Consider the following 20,076-nt stretch of genomic DNA (forward strand, 5'->3'; position numbering starts at 1 on the left):
ATGTTAGGTGGTATTGTTAGTGGTTTATGTTAGCAGTTTATGTTAGGTAGTATTGTTAGTGGTTTATGTTAGGTGGTATTGTTAGTGGTTTATTGTAGTGGTATTGTTAGTGGCAGTATTGTATGTGGTTCTAATAATGCGGTCCATTTAATGCGTAGCCACAGCGATGCATCAGGAGCATGCGGCGGCAACAAGGCATGCCACTCGATGAGCGTTATGTTCCATACTTGCAGATGGCCGGTTTATACCATCTCGCTAGGCTCAACGATAGATGGTATCGGTTAGATGAGCCCTTTGTCAGCGCCTTTGTCGAGCGGTGGCGTCCTGAGACGCACACCTTCCATATGCCCTTCGGAGAGTGCACCATCACGCTTCAGGACGTGGCGTACCAGTTAGGGTTGGCAGTGACGGGCGTTACGTCAGCGGTTGCCTTACAGATTTTCATATGTATATCGAGGGCGGACGTCCAGCTTGGGTGTGGTTCGAGGAGTTGCTTGGAGTGATTCCTCCTCCGAGCCAGGTTCAGAAGTTCGCAGTTAACTGCACCTGGTTCCAGTAGACTTTCGGAGAGTGCCCCGAGGGAGCCGATGAGGAGACTGTGCGCCGATTTGCTCGTGCCTATATCAGATGTTGTTAGGCACTCAATTGTTTGGAGACAAGTCCGGCAACCGCATTCACATCAGATGGCTTCCCTACGTTGCTAGGCTTGAGGAGATGGGTTCCTACAGTTAGGGGTCTGCTGCATTGGCTTGGTTGTACCGGTGCATGTGCCGAGTGGCAAACAGACATGTGGTGAAGTTAGCGGACCCACTATAGCTACTTTAGTCCTGGATCTTCTGGCGCTTTCCCAGGTTTAGGCCTACTGGGTGTGACACGTGCAGCTGGCCTTTGGCATCGAGGTATGCTACTCACGCTTTAATATTTCAAGTTAAGATAGACATTCTTCATGTACGCTTGTAGTGTATTACAAATATGTCATACTTCTGATTTACCATCACACGCATGTGCACTGCAGGTGGTCAGGTTACAGCCCTTCCTACAGTGAGAAGGGTCCTAGAGTACAGAGCACGCGACTGAAGATAGACATGTTACAGCCCAGGGATGTAAGTGTTGTTCCTGTCATACTTTTATTTGAATAATTAGACATCCAATGTTTCTGTATTATAAGAGTTGGCGTGACAACATAGTTATTTTTTTGTGCAGTTTATCTGGATGCCGTATAGCTCCCCCGATGTACTTCAGGTTGTGCATCCGGAGGCGTTGGAGCCTCGCCACACGGCGCTTTGGCGGTCTGTCATGTCGCCTATATACTTTGCCGTTGTAGAGTGGCATCAGGTAGATAGGGTTCTACCTCAGTTCGGTGGTGTGAAGCCCCTACCGCGTCCCGCCCTTAACATCGACTTTCAGATGTCGAAGGACGGGAGAGGCGGTGATCGTTGGTTCCCGTCTGTATTACGACATTGGCATACTCATTGGGAGACCCGTGCGGACCACGTCCTCCGGTTCGATGTTGTTGCCGACCCTGGACCTTCGCACACCTTCCTAGACTGGTGGACTCGGCATGGAAAGAGGTTCTTATCACCCGAGTTTGATCTGGGGGATCCGAGGGGCGTTCCTATTCCTGTCGAGGCATCACAGAGGGGTCCTGGGCGAGTTTCCGACATGGATCGAGTCGACGACGTCCCTGATAGGCGACGGGTTGAGAGGAGAGCTCGTGTCGGGACACGACGGAGCCAGTGTGAGTGGAGGTGGCTAGAGCAGGCTATCGACGAGGCTGATGAGGCAGGTAGGGGTGGTCGTCGAGGACGAGGGCGTGGAGGCAGACGGAGGCCACCCGTTGCGGGCCAGGACCATGCTGAGGCTGGTGGACAGGGGCAAGCCACCGGAGATCCCGCTGCCCATGCTGAGGCTGGACTTGGGGAGGTGCCGCTAGGAGATTACTTCGTTGGAGTTCCCCCTTACGACCACACACCTCAGGAGACTAGGCCATGGGTGAGTCCAGGCAGCACGTTTTTGGACTTACTTGCCGGTGTTGGGTTTGATGGGGATCTTGGATCCCCCTTCTTTGATGACATCAGTGCCATGATGCATGATGATGAGGCTGTCCTTGGGCGGAGTCAGACGACGGGGACACAGGCAGCGTTAGATGTCGATCTGAATGAGCCGCCCTCCGTGCCTCCTCCTCAGTATTTCGCTTTGGGTGGTACCCCAGCGTCGGCACATACTGCTGGGTCACATTCAGTTGACGGGCCGTCCTCATCCCGACCGGTACATGTCCAGCCTAGGACGCTTGCACAGCCAGCCCCGCAGGACGAGGACGAGGACGACGAGATCGAGGATGAGGAGCCGCTTATCCGGAGAGGTCAGAGGACACGGGTTCCACGTCGTTGCTTCACAGGGTCACATCTTTTTAGATGATTTATGTGTCGAGTTGTATGTTACCCATGTTGGTCTATGTATTTTGTTATCAGTGTTACTTCGTATCCACCTTTTTTACGTGTATCTCTGTGTTACTCTGAAAACATCTGTACTTAGTACTTTCATGTTAGTTTATTTGATGTTACTTAATTGCCGCATCATGTCTTGATTAATGTAACTCGTACACTAATTTATTCCCATGCACGTAATATATTCAGCTCTGTTCCTTACTAATTCGAATCATCTTGGTTCAATTTGTATTGCATGTAATTCGAACCAATTAGGTTTGAATTATTTGAGCAACGACATGTATAGTAATTCGAACCAATTAGGTTCGAATTATATAGGTGAAGTTCGAACCAATTAGGTTCGATTTACATTGAAATGGAGTTCGAACCTATTAGGTTCGAATTATATAGAAATAGGCTTTGGCTCATCTGTGAGTCACTTTTCCATTTGGCTTATTCATGTTACAAGTTTCCTTCAATGGTTTATTTGTGTTTTTTACCCTAAATTTTATACAATATTCTTAACTTAGCAGGCCAAGAACTAATATGCTATAGATTATAATTTTATTTAAAAATTTATTATTGACTAGTTATTATATATACAAAATAAAATTAAAAGCAATTTAAATTAGTTAATAAATTGGCTATATTATTTAAACAAATTGGTAATTAGTAATTATTAATTGTGTGACACTCTTCAACAAATGTAATGATATATACGTCCATTTTTATTGTTATCATTAATAATAAATTTAACGATAGATATATTTATATATAATCTGATTCTATGTGAAGATGGAGAACTTCAAAATTCAAATATCTTCCCCTACCAATTAGCCCTATAAGGATGGATCTCAATCAGTAAATAAAATAGATGTTAGGAAACGTTACAATAATTTACGTACAAGACTGCACGTATGTTTAAAAATAATAAAACCTTTAACTACCTCTATCTCTTATCATCTTACTACTAGTCTACTACTATTATATATAAGATTGGTAGTTGGGTTAATATTTGAGAGTGATTAAGATATGGTACGTAAATGTGAATTATATAAAAAGAAATGTTCTGAGTATCAACAGAATTTATTATTTATTATTATTCTTTTTAATTATAAATTTATGTTTTAATTTAATATTATATTTTTAATTTATATTTTTAAATATTAATAATTAAGTAATAATAAAAATAATAAATTTTGTTGAATTTTAGTATTTTGTTTAAATAAATAAACAATTCACGTTGACACATAATTAAAATAATCTTTGAAAAATAATATAATAATAAATTAAATTGATCTTTTTATTAATTAGATAATGATGTATCAAAAAATAATTATATCGTGTTATTAATCTATTATGCAATTGATAGAAAGATGAATGTAACAAAGACTTGTGTTTCAATTGAAGTACTAGTTTTGAAAATTGCGGTTATATTCTTGACTTGTGAAATTGAAGAGGAAGAAGAAAAGAGATGAATGAGTGAGGCACTCATTCCTAGAAAGAAATTTAAAAGAGGATCATTCAAAAACAATAATAATGAAGTTTTTCAAAGTCATGATTCTTGCCGGCCATTGTGGGTCACTTGAATATATCTTTGCTCATTCTGCTTTTGCAAAATTATATACATGTTCGTCATGTAAAATATTTGGATTTTCTAAATTTTAAATTTTATTTTAAAAAATAAAATATAATTTTTTTGAATAAATTTTTTTATATTTTTTTGAATATAATTTTTTTGAATAAATTTTTTTATATTTTTTTATTTTATTTATAAAATAAATAATAAAAAATTATATTTTATTTTTTAAAATAAAATTTAAAATTTAAAAAATTCAAATTCCACCGTAAAAATTCATTTCATTAATATTTTGGGGAGATCACAAATTCACAATCAGCAAATACACTAAATTCATATTAAACTATTTGCTTCTAGCTATATAGCTAGTTTTGTAGTTAATAAAACTCAATATATTTTCTTAGGATGGATGAAATAAAATAATATTTTAATTTTGAGCATATCTTAAAACAAACTATTATTAAATATTTGACTCCTTTCTCTCTTTTACATTTGACTTAAGAAATCAAATGTTCAACGACACTAACAAACTACACCCACATGATTATATACTACTACCATGTATTTTGTCACTTTAGATAAAGTTTAATTTGGCCTTGCTTTTATTTTATTTTACCTAATAGCCAGTTAGAGAGTGTCCATAAATAGGGCCCACTTAGATTTAATTAGATTTGGATCTTAACTTAATATTTGATCAAATTTATTTTAAAATACCCAAATTTAAGTTTAAGTTAACGGAAAAATGAATCTTCTTATTATTTTTTTAATTTTTCTGCAAATTAAAGTATGATATTTTAGTATCTAATATATTTTTTTTGCTTTTTCATTAGTTCTATTTAAAGAATATAAGGTTTAACTCCAAAATAAAATTAAATAATATTAATTTGATATATAATTAGTGTATATAATTTTATTAATTTATACAACAAATTATAAAATTTTGTCTTTAAAAATCAAATTAAATAAATATTATATAATATTTATATTAAAATAAAATATTAAAAAAAACAACAACATAAAATATAAAAAATATTAATCAATTATAACATTTAATTATTAAATTTTACTGTAAAATATATATTTTAGTTATAGAATATTATTTCGGCTGAGTCATACGGTCCAAATCTAATTCGAAAATTACTTATGTTAAAAACGATAAATTTAAATGTAACAAATATATTTTAAATTTGAGCTGAATTTCAGATCGAGTCAAGTCTTTAACACTGCTATAATCAAGTTAAAATCTAAATTAAGTTGAATTTTCTATTACTAATCTACTTAACGTAGGATGTGTATACGTAGTTAATTACCATTATAGTAATTTTAACTGAAACTATATCTATATAATTTAGTTCATTCTGAGAAAAAAAAAGTATACCTATTAAATTGGGTTCGATACCTCTTATGTCATGCATGTAACCTAACTATATAAAATTGCCATAATAGTAATTAAGAATACACATAATCACTATGTTAACTTGATTGATGATGAAAGAATTAGGATGATTCACGATTATAAAAAACTCAAGGACTAAATTAAATATGTCTAAAAAGTTTAATAACCATAGGGGCAAAATTTTATCTCATTTTCCTATACTAAAGATATATTCGAACATTCATTTTTTTCGGATTGAGTTATTCATGCATTGTCATACATTGTCTGAGCTAATCATCAATCTTTCCCACTACTCCATTGATGGACTATTTTTTTTTTAATAACAGATTTCTGATAAAAAAATTATTAAAATACTTTATATACTATTATTATTATTATTATTTACGTTTTACTTTTAACTAAAAAGTGAAAACTCAGATAAAATTTACGTGAAGTTGATAATTAAAAATCCTTAAATAAAAATTTAGTCAAATTATTTAACCATTTTTAATTATAAATTTGACGTAAAGTTGACTTCACTTGAATTTTCATCTAATTAAAATACAAATTAAATCTGGCACTAGTATAATATTCACAAATTTAAGTTACTTAATTAATTAATTAATTTTCCTTTGAGCACATGATGAGTTCCTTCCAGCCTAGTTCAAATGTAAAATCTTGAACATAGGAGAGAACAAAATTAAAACATTTCCACCCTTTTTAATTTGAATAAAAGAATAAATTGGTTGATATGGGGAAGTTTAGGTTCATGTACCGTATCTGCTTTAGCCTTTAGCTTTAGCTTTATTCTAGGGATTTGCACAGTGTCCTAGGATCCATGTGTATGATGATTAGCATGTCCTAGCAAATAGTATTCTATGATTATATTCAATTCAAGGTCTACCCTTAAGAACGCCCTTTGGGGCAATGCTGTTTTTGGTTGTCCCTATGAAATGTCATAGGGTCACAATAGACGACTCAATTTTTTATTTGAGAGAGTTTATGTTAAGAATATTCTATGAACTCAAGTTTCGTATAAATATAATATAAAAATAGGGAATAATAATATATAGAAATCTTTAACAATATCAATATTGAAAGATATACTGCTTTAATATCATATAACATACAAGAAACAAGACCTTGTATTGAAATTTTGTAATGTGAGGATGGAACTGAGGGTAATAGATGGAAAGGAACTAAATAATGACAAAAAAGTGAAAAACAGAGATAGCCTTGGGCCTTAAAACCGTTTTATTGGGCTTTTATGTTTTTAGGATATTGCATTGTTCCTTCAATAAATATAGAAATTGGGCTTTTTTTCTTTGCCCACCTTATATAGGTTGGGTTGGGTGACTTTTTGTTTTGGGTAGCTTGGGCCTTATTGGCCCACATCCAAAATATTTTTGTCAATGTTGATGTCAGAGTCTGAAAAGTGAATCCCGCCACCCCCACCACAAGAAAAAAATTGAAGACAGAGAAAGAATCTATCTATGAAGTTTTCTAAATTTGAAGTGAAATGGTTAATTTTCCCTTAACAAAATATATCCATGATATGGTTTTCACATGACATAGAAAAGTTTTGAAATTTTGAGTCAACTGCCTTGTTTATCAAAATGCTTATAATTCAATAAAAAATTAAAAATTAAAAAATGTCATTCATGTACTGCTTCAAATGTAAAATAGAAAGAAAAGAAAATTAAAAAAAATATTAGAAATTTTAGATAATCTACAATCTGTGATATTTTACTTATTTATTAGTATAATTTGTATTTATATTACATATAGTCTATAATAAAGATTAACAAACATATATAATTATTATATTTTATATTTCTTTTATAAATTCTTAAAAATACTTCATGAATATAAAAAATAATTATCAAATTAGCTATGATTAAATTTAGCATCTTCAAATAATTAAATATTTTTTACTAATATCAGTACATATTTCTATACAATAGTTAATTAACAGCTAAAATTTTGATATAGATATAAGGGTTAGTAAATATATACTCTCGACATACAATTTTTAAATTTTTTATTTTAATAAATATAAAAATACATTAATATTTTTTCTTAAAAACTATATCAATTAAATATTTTAATATATACTTTTACAATACATTAAAATAAAGACTCACATATAATTATGGAATTTTTTTATTTTAATAAATAAAATTAGTGTAATAATTATCGAAATAAATAATTTAAAAGATATTTACCGATTTAAATTTTTCAGTTTTATCGCGTTTACAGTGTAAACGAGATAAGACACGTCAGCATGACATGTAGTTATCTCGTTTACACTGTAAGCAGCTGCTCCACCATCACCCATGTCTCAGTGCCGTACCACCTACTAAAGTCATGGAGGCACCCCCAACGGGATTATCGTGTGCGCGTAGGCCTAGGTGGTACGCCACATCCTGCAGGGTGATAGTGACCTCACCCCACGGGAGATAAAATATGTGCGTCTCCGGACGCTATCACTTCACGAGTGCCGAAACTAGGAAATTGTCAAAAGTGAAGTCCCTGAGGAGCACTATTTCGTCGAATTCGGCCTCAACCAGATACAGCACGATGACGTCGGGTGGAGGAAGGGTATAACTCACTCGTCGAGGTAGTAGAAAGTGAGACCTTTGAAGATTAAAAAAAAAATATCATGCTTAAAAAAAATTCAGCCACATACAGATTTTTTCGGTTTAGTATTTAGATCAGCTTAACATGATACACAACACATTAGAGGTTACGCAAATATTTATTTCTAACTTACAGCTACTTCTACTTAAGTATATACTTCGATGTTTCTAGGCTACACATGTCTCTAAATTACATATTCCATAGTAGGTAAACCCTAACTAGAACGTACTAACAACCTAGCACAAGTTAAACAGAATTCCAAACTAATAATTATGTGATAACAACCTTCCATAAGTAAATAGAATTTTAAATTCCTCTTAAAAACTTATTCTTAAACCATTTAACTACGTTATGCCTCTTCAGGACTACTCTAACAATGGCCACATACTTAGATTAAACAAACAGAATAAAACTAACCTCGAAGTCGGCGGTCCCGACGTAATACGACGTCTCGTTCAGCCTGTTGATGTTTTCGTTGTTTCCTGTCTGACGCACCATCATCGTATCAGTCTAAAATAGAGTAAGAAATTGTCAAAAGAAGGAAGAAAGAGGTTGATAAAATCAAATGGAGATCCAAAATTAAACCGTAAATGGCTTCTACTTATCAGCGCGAACAAATCTTATCTCGTTTATACTTTATTAAAAAATTTAAATCAATAAATATTTTTTAGATTATTGATTTCGATAGTTATTACATTTGTTTTATTTATTAAAATAAAAAATTCTATAATTATGATCATATAAAATTAATAATTAAAAATGATTAGATAATTTAATTTGACCTCACATTAATTATACGTTGACATGTTGACTAAGAAAAATTGCAACGTGTGTGAATGGTGATTGGAGGCTTGTTGCGATCGCTATCCTCTTTGAAAGTTGAAACTCAAAAACAACACTACACAGTACACACCATCGTCAACTACAAACTCTTCAAACCAGAAAAAAGCTCATACATACTAATAATAACAAAAATCAGAACAGAATAACAAAAATAACAAAGAAGAGGAAATCAGAAACAGTGCGGTTTTTTATATTTTTGGAAGAATAAAGAATCATTTGCTTTGACCATGTCGACGGTGGTGGTTGTGACGGCAACGGTACTTGCACTATTGGCCGTCACCTTCGCCATTTTCAAGCCCCACCAGACCCTCTTTGCGCCGCCGCAGCTTCAAGCTTCCATGGATGTCCTACACGCCGCGCGCCTCCTCCACGTCACTGGAGCCCTTGGTCCTGAGAGTCTCGTGTTCGATCGTCACGGTGGAGGGCCATACACCGGCGTCGCCGATGGCCGGATTCTAAAGTGGGAAGGAGATGAAGTTGGTTGGACTGAGTTTGCTGTCACCTCTTCCAATAGGTACCAAAATGTGAAACTTGTTTCTAAAATTGTGAACTTTATATGAATTTGAGGGTTGATATGCGTTGGTTTTTGTAGAAATTAGTGAGTATTCAAATGGGTCTAGTGTTTTTTGGAGATTTATTAGTTTCAGAATCAAAAGTTTTGATTTTTGTGTTTTTGTGTTCTGAGTATGCTAGTGGTAGAAGATTTGATATGAGGATTTAGAAACTTAGTTGAATGATTTTCAGGTGCTAGTAGTCCCTTTTGAAGTGTGGGCACGGTTAGAATGAGTCATTCTCTCATTGAATTGTGTTTGCCCCTTTTGTGTTTAACATGTCCTATGCATGTTGTGGGAGACTTTGAACTTTGAAGTTATGGAGATGTAGGGTAGCTGCCACATTTATTTCATGCTAAGTCAGAGTGAGGACCAGAGTTCTAAGCTGATTCCCTTCAAGGAAGGTCATTTTACTCACAGCATTAGGTGCATGTGCAAATTTATCAAATATGTAGCAACAGAGGAATTTTGGATAGGTTTCTTTTGTAAGCAGCATAGTTTTACTTTATAAAGCTTTCTTCTTGTCATTCTCAACTTTAGTAGTTGCAATCTGGCAAAACTATTAAAAGTGGTTTATTCACCATTGAATGTAAGAGCTTGCAGTACAGAGGATAAATCTAAAATGTTCACATGATGTACTTTATTCTCGATTATTCGGTTTTGAATGATAGCCACTTTCCATACATAGATGCTCTGGCATGTGCATAACTGGTTGTGCTTGTTATTTTTCTAATTAAATGATAATGAAGTATTAACAACTTTAAGGGTCTCTAAGAAAGTAGAAATCTGATTATTTGGTATTCTGATTTTTCTGATAAGCTTATCCAAACAGTCTACACAACTTTAAAAATTAACTTTGCTTATAAGACATGACACTAACACATACTTATAGCCAGCCGGACATTCTTAACCTTTATTATGAATTCAATGAATTTACTTGCATGATTTTCTAGGACGGAGTGTGTGCGCCCATTTGCACTGGAGTTGGAGCATATTTGTGGAAGGCCATTAGGACTAAAGTTTGACAAGAAAAGTGGAGATCTGTATATAGCTGATGCTTACCTAGGCCTAAAAGTAGTAGGACCCGAAGGGGGTTTTGCCACCCAAGTCGTAACGGAAGCTGAAGGTCAGCCGTTTCACTTCACCAATGACATGGATATCAGCGAAGATGAAGACGTAATCTACTTCACTGATTCTAGCAGTGCCTTTCCCAGAAGGTAACTTCAGCCTTTATTTATTTATTTATTTATTGTCAGGGATACCTGCATTTTCTTAATTAATAGTCCTTATGATGCTACAACTCTCATTCCAGTGTACAAATGAAATTTAAAAAATTGACTCTACATTAGTTCACTGAACTAAGCATTCCCAAACTCTAATTGATGTGTTTCTCTTAAATCTGTGGAGAAAGTGTTAGCTCTTTTAGTTTCCACCACGATTATCTTCTTGTTTAATCTCATAACATTTTAGAATTAGTCCAAGAAGTTGCTTATGAAACCTAAAATCTTGTTAGTACCGGGTATTTCTAATTGCAGAGGAACTTTACTCTAAATGTTCACCACCTTATTTTGCAGGCAATTTATGTTTGTGCTCCTTCATGGAGACAAGACTGGCAGGTTCTTGAAATATAACAAATCAACAAAAGAAGTGTCTGTTTTATTACGCGGCCTTGCTTTTCCAAACGGTGTTGCTTTGAGCAAAGACGGCTCGTTCGTGCTCATAGCAGAAACCACTACTGGCAAGATCCTAAGACTCTGGCTTCATGGACCTAATGCCGGTGAAGTCAATACTTTCGCAGTGGTTCCAGGATTCCCTGACAACATAAGGAGAAATTCGGAAGGCGAGTTTTGGGTGGCTTTGCACGCAAAGGGAACTCCTTTCTCGAGATGGGTTACTTCTAATGCATGGATTGGACAGACATTGTTGAAGGTCGGATTCAACTTCAAGCAGTTGCATTCGTCGTTTGCCGGGTGGAAGCCTCATGCTACTGCTGTAAAGCTAAGTGAGAAAGGTGAGATATTAGAAGTGTTGGAAGATTGTGAAGGGAAGAAGTTAAAGTTCATAAGTGAAGTGGAAGAGAAAGATGGGAAGCTATGGATTGCATCAGTGTTAATGCCTTTTATTGGCATATATGATTTATGAGTCCATCATTCATAGGTAAAGATGGTATTTGAATTACTTTAGAAAGTAATATGAAAATGTGGTTGTTTTATTATACGCATTGTGAATTAAATTACTTTGAGTGATAACTGAAAAAAGCGTTGGCTTGAAATTTAAGCTGTGTTGTATCAAATAAGAACAGTTCATTCCTTTTCAAGGGTAGCCACACCATAATTGTCAAAACTCAAAAGCATTTTTCTTTTTTCATACATACACCACAGTCAGTAGAAATTTTCAATTTAATACAGAACTACTTCGGCTGAGAATAAATGTTTGGTCGTGAGAGACCCCAAACAATGTTGGGTCATTGGAACGGGCTAAGTTTACAATCTGTTTCAACTTTTATAGATAATGTAAAGTATATTTTGTACCTCGACTAGTTTTTCTCTCTAAAGTGAGTTTGTGTGTGAGTGCTTTTTCCTTTTTGCTCTTGATGTCCGGCGCCGGCGACCCTGGAGATCCAGGAGGAGCTACCCAAGAGCATCCTCCAGCGATGGAGGAAAGAGAAATCCTGCAAGGAAGAAAGAAAAAAGTAAGAACAAATGAAGGAGGCTTTACAGGGGATCAACTACTTACTCCTAGGGAAGAGGTGTGGATGGTCGAAGATTTAGGTAGAAAGAAGGACCAGGTTAGACAAAGATCGTTTGCACAAACTGTAAAGAATGGACCAACAGAGAATAATTTGGAAGATGACTCTATGTCATCAGAAGAAGAAGGAGTAGAAGGGTCAGAAAATGTGCAGGAAACAGAACAGGAAACCAGCCCAGAGATAAGAGTAGAGGCAGTTAAGGAAGGGCTCTACAATATAATCATAAATGAGACAACTGAACGAAGATTATGGAAGCCATGGTGGAATACTCTCATTGTAAAGCTATTAGGAAGGAATGTTGGATACGCAGCAATGAAGAGACGGCTAGAAACTATGTGGGGTAAGAAAGGATGCATTGATGTGATAGACTTGGGCCAGGAATACTACCTAGTAAAGTTCTATTCGATGGAAGATTTTGACTTTGCCCTGCTAGAAGGACCTTGGAAGATTTATGATCATTACCTCACAGTGAGAATGTGGGAACCAAACTTCAATCCCCTGACAGCAAGTATAGACAAGGTAACTGCTTGGATTAGACTACCGGCACTCCCCATTGAACTGTATGACAGAATGGTGCTAAGGAAGATTGGAAATCTAGTTGGGAGAACAATAAAAGTGGATAGCAACACAGCAGAACTAAGCAGAGGAAAGTTTGCTAGAATGTGCGTAGAAGTGGACCTAACCAAGCCACTTGTGGGGAAGTACCTAATCAACGGAAGGGAGTATAGGGTGGAATATGAAGGGATACATCAGATCTGTTTTTCTTGTGGACGGATAGATCATGATCAAAAGCTCTGTCCTTTAAAAGAAGTCCAGAACAATGTGCCAAGTGTTCAAGAAGAGAGGGGAAATGAGTTACCAGAGAAAAATCAGATAAGTGATGAAAGGAATAATAAAGAAGACGGAAAGATGTTGGATAAAGGAAAGCAAGTTTTGCAAGAAAGTCAAGAAAACTTTGGTGATTGGATGGTTGTCCAAAGACCCAAAAAAGGAAGAAAAGGCCAAGAAGCAGGATCCAGCAAGACAAAAGAAACAAGTACGAAGACAGAAAATAAGAGCAGATTTAGTGTGCTGCATATTGAGGAAGTGAATGAAGAGACAACTGAAGGTGAAAATGGGGAAAAATCAGAGGGGAAAAATGAGAAGGAAAAAGGAAAGAAAGACAATGCAAAAGGGAAGAGGGTTAAGATTCAACAAAATAAACCTGAAACACAAAGAGAGAATCAGGAAGGAAAAGCCATAGGGGGAGCCAACAATGTTGAACAGCAACGGCATACACTAAACACAGAACATAAGGAAAAGGGAGAAAAAGGAAATGGAGGCAGAAGCATGACCAAACAACAAGAAGAAGGACAACATCATGAAGAAAATTGGATTGAGAAAGTTGATTCTACCCAATGCACTATGGAAGAAGGAATTGAATTATCAAATCAAATCACCCCAACCAATGGAAGACCACCTGACTTAGATAATACAAAGGAAAATAGTCCAGCTCCCATGGAAATGGAGGAAGAGACAGAAGATTCGAATATAAAACTACTGGAGGGGGTAGACTTCACTACTCCCCACATCAGTGCTCTTGCGGACACCAGAATGGATGACAATTAGGGTGCCAGGTGTTGGGCTTCCTGTGCTTTTATTGAGTGTCTTTTTAAAAATTTGTTTTGTTTTGTTTTGTTACCTTTTTTTTCCTTTTTTTTTCTCAATCTTTTTAATGATTAGTTTAATTTGGAATGTCAGGGGAGCAGCAAGTAGTGCTTTTAGAAGAACGTTCAAAGAAATAATCAGACAACACAAGCCAGATATTGCTATATTGTTAGAAACTAAATGTAGGGGAGAGAATGCAAAGAATGTTATAAGACAGATTGGATATAACAACTATATTTGGGAAGAAGCCCAGGGTTTCGCAGGAGGGATCTGGATTTGTTGGAACAGAGCAGACCTGAATATTAGTATAGTGGAATCCCATGCACAATTTATTCACACTAAAATACAAGAAGATGGAAAGAAAGAATGGTTCTTTACTGCGGTTTACGCTAATCCACACTATCAAATGAGGAGAGTGATCTGGCCAAAGCTTCTGGATATAGCTAACACTATGAGAGGCGAATGGCTAATAGCAGTGGACTTCAATGAGATCAAGGACAGCTCAGAGAAAAAAGGTGGAGTGGCTATTGACCTTAATGCTTGTAACTGGTTTGCAAGTTGGATCAACGAAAGTGGGCTAATTGATCTCGGTTTCATCGGCTCCCGGTTCACCTGGAGAGGACCCCAATGGGAGGGACAAGAGAGGGTCTTTAAGAGACTAGATAGAGGTCTTGCTAATAATCAATGGAGAACGAGATTTCACGATGCTACTGTCGAGGTGCTAACGAGAAGAAGATCGGATCACCACCCACTGCTTATTAAAACAGAGAGAGTTACACATATAGCCAACAACAAACCCTTTAGGTTTGAGGCTATGTGGACTCTTCACCCAGAATTTCAGAACTGTTTTAACGACAGTTGGAACAATCAGGCCTCGCTTTGCAATGCCCTCAATAAACTCAAGGAAGACCTCCAAGAATGGAACAAGAATACCTTTGGCAACATTTTCAAAATGAAAAGGAGACTTCTTAATAGAATTAAAGGAATTCAAAGATGCAATAGCTACGGAAGAAATCCCTATCTTGAAGAACTAGAGCAAAAACTTAACAGAGAGCTAGATGACATTTTGGACAAAGAGGAATCTTTTTGGTTGCAGAAATCTAGGGAAAAGTGGATCGTGGATGGAGATAGAAACACCCGATACTACCATACTAAAACACTTGTCAAGAGGGGAAAGAATAGAATAATGAAGCTCAAAGGAATAGATGGGGAGTGGATCGAAGAAGAGGAGGAGCTAGGAAACCACATTATTAACCACTTCAAAAATATCTATCAAAATGAGGTAATGACTGTTTCTTTTGAATTAAAATACTATGCCCCACCTGATTTTACCAATGATGATTGCAGGAGATTCATAACACCTCCAAATGAAGAAGAAGTGAGGAAAGTCATTTTTAGCATTGGCTTCCTGAAAGCACCTGGAAGTGATGGATTCCCTTCTCTCATATATAAGAATAACTGGGATAGCATGAAAGGAAAAGTACAGGAATTCATAGACATGTGCTGGAGGAATCCAGAAACTATAAGACAAGCAAACTCCACCCTCATTGCTTTGGTGCCTAAGATCAACAACCCAGAGCTGATTAACTAGTTCAGGCCCATAGCACTATGCAATGTGTGCTATAAGGTCATAACAAAAGTGCTAGTGGAAAGGTTAAAACCACACTTGAACGACAGAATAGCGGCGCACCAGTCAAGTTTCATACCGGGAAGGAAAATTCAGGACAACATCATCATTGCAAAGGAGCTTATTCACACTATGAAGAGAATGAAGGGGAGAAAACAGTTCATGGCGATCAAAATAGAGTTCGAAAAAGCCTATGACAGGATGAGTTGGGATTTTCTCAAGACTAGATTGGAAGAATTCAAATTGCCAGAAAAGATGGTCGAGATTATAATGCAATGTGCGAGTACGGTATCGTTCAATGTTATTTGGAATGGGAATAAGACGGAAGAATTTATTCCAAGAAAAGGATTGTGACAAGGGGATCCCATTTCGCCCTACTTGTTCGTTATGTGCATGGACAAGCTCTCGCACCTCATAGAACAGAATGTGCTGGACGGGGAATGGAAGCCGATTGGGGTGGGTAGGGATGGACCAAAAATATCCCATCTTATGTTTGCGGACGACCTTCTTCTTTTTGCGGAAGCAACACAAGACCAAATGGCAACAATAAAAGGTGTTTTGGAAACATTTTGTAATGCTTCGGGGTTGAAAATAAATGAAGATAAGACTGCCATTGTGTTCTCTAAGGGTACGGCTGGAAGCACAAGGGAGGAGATTCAAAATTTGTCTAAATTTAAAGAACAGAAAGAGCTAGGCAAATACTTGGGAGCGAGCATCTCTGACAAAAGGGAAGGAAAGGAGAGGTATAAGGACATAGTGAGAAGGGTTCAAAGCAAACTTAAAGGCTGGAAGACTAAGTGTCTTTCTTTGGCAGGAAGGCTAACACTTGCACAATCAACTATTAGTCCTATTCTGAACTACCAGATGCAGCACGAAAGGGTACCTAAGGGAGTTTATAGGAAGGTGGAAAGACTTCAGAGAAACTTCATATGGGGAGATGAACCAAATAAAAAAAGATTGCACCTGATTGGATGGAAGACTATGTGTCTCCCAAGGCACGAAGGAGGACTGGGGTTTAGGAAGTTATCATCCATGAATGATGCTTTCCTTATAAAAGTTTTATGGCAAATGGATGAAAACCCAGAGCAGATGTGGGTGAAAGTCCTCAAGCACAAATACTGTGATGGTAACCTAATTGATGACGACACGCAAAGTAGAAACACAGATTCAAGCTTCTGGAGAGAAGTTCTCAAAATGTGGCCAACTTTTCAAGCAAACACTGTGAAGTTTATTGGGAATGGGAGGGGTACTAGATTTTGGCATGATCACTGGCTTGAAGGGGCAGGAGCACTTTAGGAGAGTGCCAAAACACGGATTTCAGACAGCAATAGCCTTGTCTCAGAATGGGTGGAAGAGAATGGAGAATGGAACCGGAGAAAACTCAATACCTATTTGCCAGAAGAGATTGTCCAGAAAATTACAGCAACATACCCTCCTCATTTTGAGGCAGATGAGGATAGAAAAGGGTGGAAGCATAATGAGGATGGAGATTTCTCGATTGCATCGACCTATAAAGCTCTAAACAATTGGAGCAAACCAAATAAAACTATTTGGAGTCACCTATGGAGCTGGAAAGGCCCCCAAAGAGTCAAGGTTTTCATGTGAACTGTTATGCATAAGAGAACTCTTACAAACCAGAGAATAGCAAGACTGTTTGGTGGTAATGGATACTGCAAGGTTTGCCAAGGAGTGCAAGAAGATCTTCTACACCTATTCAGAGATTGCCCTAAAGCGTCAACAATTTGGGTTAATTTTCTTAATCCTATGGAATTACAGAAATTCTTCGGTCTTAATTGGGGAGATTAGGTGGAAGCTAACCTAAGAAAACAATTGGGACAGAATCAAAATATAGATTGGAAGGATATATACATGGTTACATGCTCAAAAATCTGGTTTTGGAGAAATAAGAAAAATCATGAAGACAATTATAGAAGACCAATCCAGCCATACAGAGAAATCATCAAAGAAATTCAGGAAATTAACAAAGCTTTTGAAAAAGCTTACCTGGTGGGAAAGGTGCGGGCGAGAAGACTTGGCCAGGTGGGGTGGAAACCCCCGCCAAAGGGCTGGCTGAAGCTTAACGTGGATGGAGCGTCGGTGGCGAATGCGGGTAAGGCGGGTTGCGGCAGCCTCCTGCGGGATGAGAACGGGAAGTGGATTGCGGGCTTCACTCACACGATTGGAAACTGCTCTGCCTTCATCGCCGAACTGTGGGGTGTTGTACAAGGGCTGAACCTGGCAAGGAGACTGGGAATGAAGAAGATAATGGTAGAATGTGACTCAGAGGGAGTGGTGAAGTTATTGAATGAGGAAAGAAAACTACAAAGGCACCCTAATTCTCTGATTAGAAGGATTAGTGAGCTGAAAAAGCTTAATTGGAGAATTTTTTTGTACATAATTATAGGGAAGGCAATAAGTGTGCAGATTGCCTGGCCAGAAAGAGTATTGATCTTGATTTTGGGTTTTTGTTCTGGGATTATCCATTTCCAGAGTTAGTTAGTATTCTCCAGGAGGATGAGAAAGGGGCTACCTTACCCCATTCTATTTGTATTTAGTTTCTTGTTTCTTTCTTTTGGACTTTTTAGCCTCGTTTAAATACCAAAAAAAAAAAAAATATTTTGTACCTCGACAAAAAACATATTACATGTACAAGCCTTTTAATTTTTTTATGGAGAGCATACAAATTTATTGATATGGCACAAATTTTTGTACATACTACAATTTGCTCACAACACAAACTTATCAATATATTATAGATATTTTTGCACATAACACAAACTTATCAACATAGTATAAAAATTTTTAGAGAATCACATACTCCACATAAATATTTATACATAGCACATAAATTTTTGCTATGAATAAATTATGTTAATTGAGTGAGTCAATGTTTTGAGTATGTGATCCTTCAAAAATTACTGTGTTGCACACCAAAATTTTTATGATATACTAAAAATTTTTTGTACTGTGCGTATTGTTAGTTGGTATCAATATATTGAATATGTAGTCTTTCAAAAAAATTTTTGCTAAGCACCAAAACTTGTGTTATACACTAAAATTTTTGTATTGTGCGTGTTTTGTTAGTTGAATATGAATGTTTTGAACATACTGTCTTTAATTAATTTTTGTGTTATATATTAAAATTTATATGTCTCTACCAAAATTTATGTGTTGGGAATCAATTTCTGTGATCTAGTTACCTGGACATATATAGAAAAGGAAAAAGATAAAAACAATAAAAATAATAATGATGATAATAAACGAGAACGAAGAAAAAGAAAAAGATAATAAGATAGCAAGATGATGATGACATCAACAGTGATAATAATAACGACAGAACGATGATAAAGATAAAAAATAAGGAGAAGTACCAATTTAAAAAAATACCGATAACTTGGTTGAAAATTTGTTTTAAAAAACGTTTGAATTCCTAATTTTATTGGGAAAAAAAAAGTATATCTGGTACTTTAAGAATGTGCCTAAATTGCACTCACTCTGACTTTTGAGGTTGAATCGAATTTTCAAGGAGAAAAAGGGTAATATCCTAAACGAGTTTTTAATCTTTAACAAATTTATGAACAAATTTTTTTTAATTTCATTAGACATTATTTTTTATATAATATTGTTTATTTATATAGAGGAATTGATTTAAGAATATAAAAATTTGTTAGGACTATTAACATCAATGAAAATAGCTGTATCTAATTTTTTATTAAAAAAATTAAATTGAAGATGAATTTGTTTAATAAAATAAAAAGTTAGAAAATAATTTAATAATTAAAATTTTATTAAGGATTAAATGGTTCGATTAAAAGTTTTTCTTTAAATATTATTTAAATTTAGGAAAAAAGACAAAAATGTCATTGACCTTTTGATCCGCAGACATTTAGGTACTCGAGAATTCGAAAATACATTTAAGTCATTGATATTTTTAAAATATGGACTTGTCGATCCCTCATGTTCATTTAAGTACTTGACGTTTTCAAAATCTGGACTTATCGATTCTTTATGTTCACTTAGTCTCTTAGACTCTCAACAGAAACAGAAAAATATCTAGTTGATACAGATGCATACGTGCGAGAGTTTTAAAATTGGACAAATTAAACTCAGAAATCGATATGTCCAAATTTTGAAAAAGTTAGAAATTTAAATATATTTTTAAATTTGCAGGAATTTAAATGTCCACAGACCAATAAATAAGAGATCGATTTATTATTTTCTCTTATAGAGTAAAAGTATTTTGTAAATGTTTGTATCTTTTAAGTTTTTTTTGGGTCTTAGTATTTCTGAAGTTGTGGGTCATGCCTTAGGCATTTTGTCAGATGATTGGCACAAATGTAGGAGAAATTTAGAAGAGAAAAATTTAAGTACAATAGTTTTAATTTATATTAACTAAGATTTTCAATTAATAATTTAATATTTTTAATTTAGCAATTTAGTATTATTTTTTGTCAATATTTTTAAATATTATTAATTAACCGCAGACAAAAAATAATAAATTGTGTTGACTGAATCTATAACGTTGCTCAATTTTTTATATATTACTAATTTAAACTATTTTTATAATTAAATATATGAATTTTTTATTTTAATTTTCCTCCAACAAGCTATAAAACGAGAGAGTGGTAGTGCAGCTCTA

At 35.5% G+C, this 20,076-nt stretch overlaps 2 protein-coding genes across 2 annotated transcripts; both read left to right on the forward strand.

Annotated features, from left to right (window-relative positions):
• The first annotated feature begins 8,863 nt into the window (after positions 1–8,863).
• Positions 8,864–11,740, forward strand: LOC112695962 (protein STRICTOSIDINE SYNTHASE-LIKE 10). Its single transcript, XM_025748512.3, has 3 exons — positions 8,864–9,377; positions 10,368–10,631; positions 10,989–11,740. The coding sequence occupies exons 1-3, from the start codon at positions 9,091–9,093 to the stop codon at positions 11,554–11,556; spliced, it is 1,119 nt and encodes a 372-aa protein (XP_025604297.1). The 5' UTR covers positions 8,864–9,090; the 3' UTR covers positions 11,557–11,740.
• Positions 11,741–13,877: 2,137 nt separating this feature from the next.
• LOC112805302 (uncharacterized) lies at positions 13,878–15,401 on the forward strand. Its single transcript, XM_025847700.1, has one exon. It carries the CDS (start codon positions 13,878–13,880, stop codon positions 15,399–15,401), a length of 1,524 nt encoding a protein of 507 aa, XP_025703485.1.
• The last annotated feature ends 4,675 nt before the right edge of the window (positions 15,402–20,076 follow it).

This window comes from Arachis hypogaea, chromosome 6 (genome assembly GCF_003086295.3).
Source record: "Arachis hypogaea cultivar Tifrunner chromosome 6, arahy.Tifrunner.gnm2.J5K5, whole genome shotgun sequence".
In the NCBI taxonomy this organism is placed as follows: domain Eukaryota; kingdom Viridiplantae; phylum Streptophyta; class Magnoliopsida; order Fabales; family Fabaceae; genus Arachis; species Arachis hypogaea.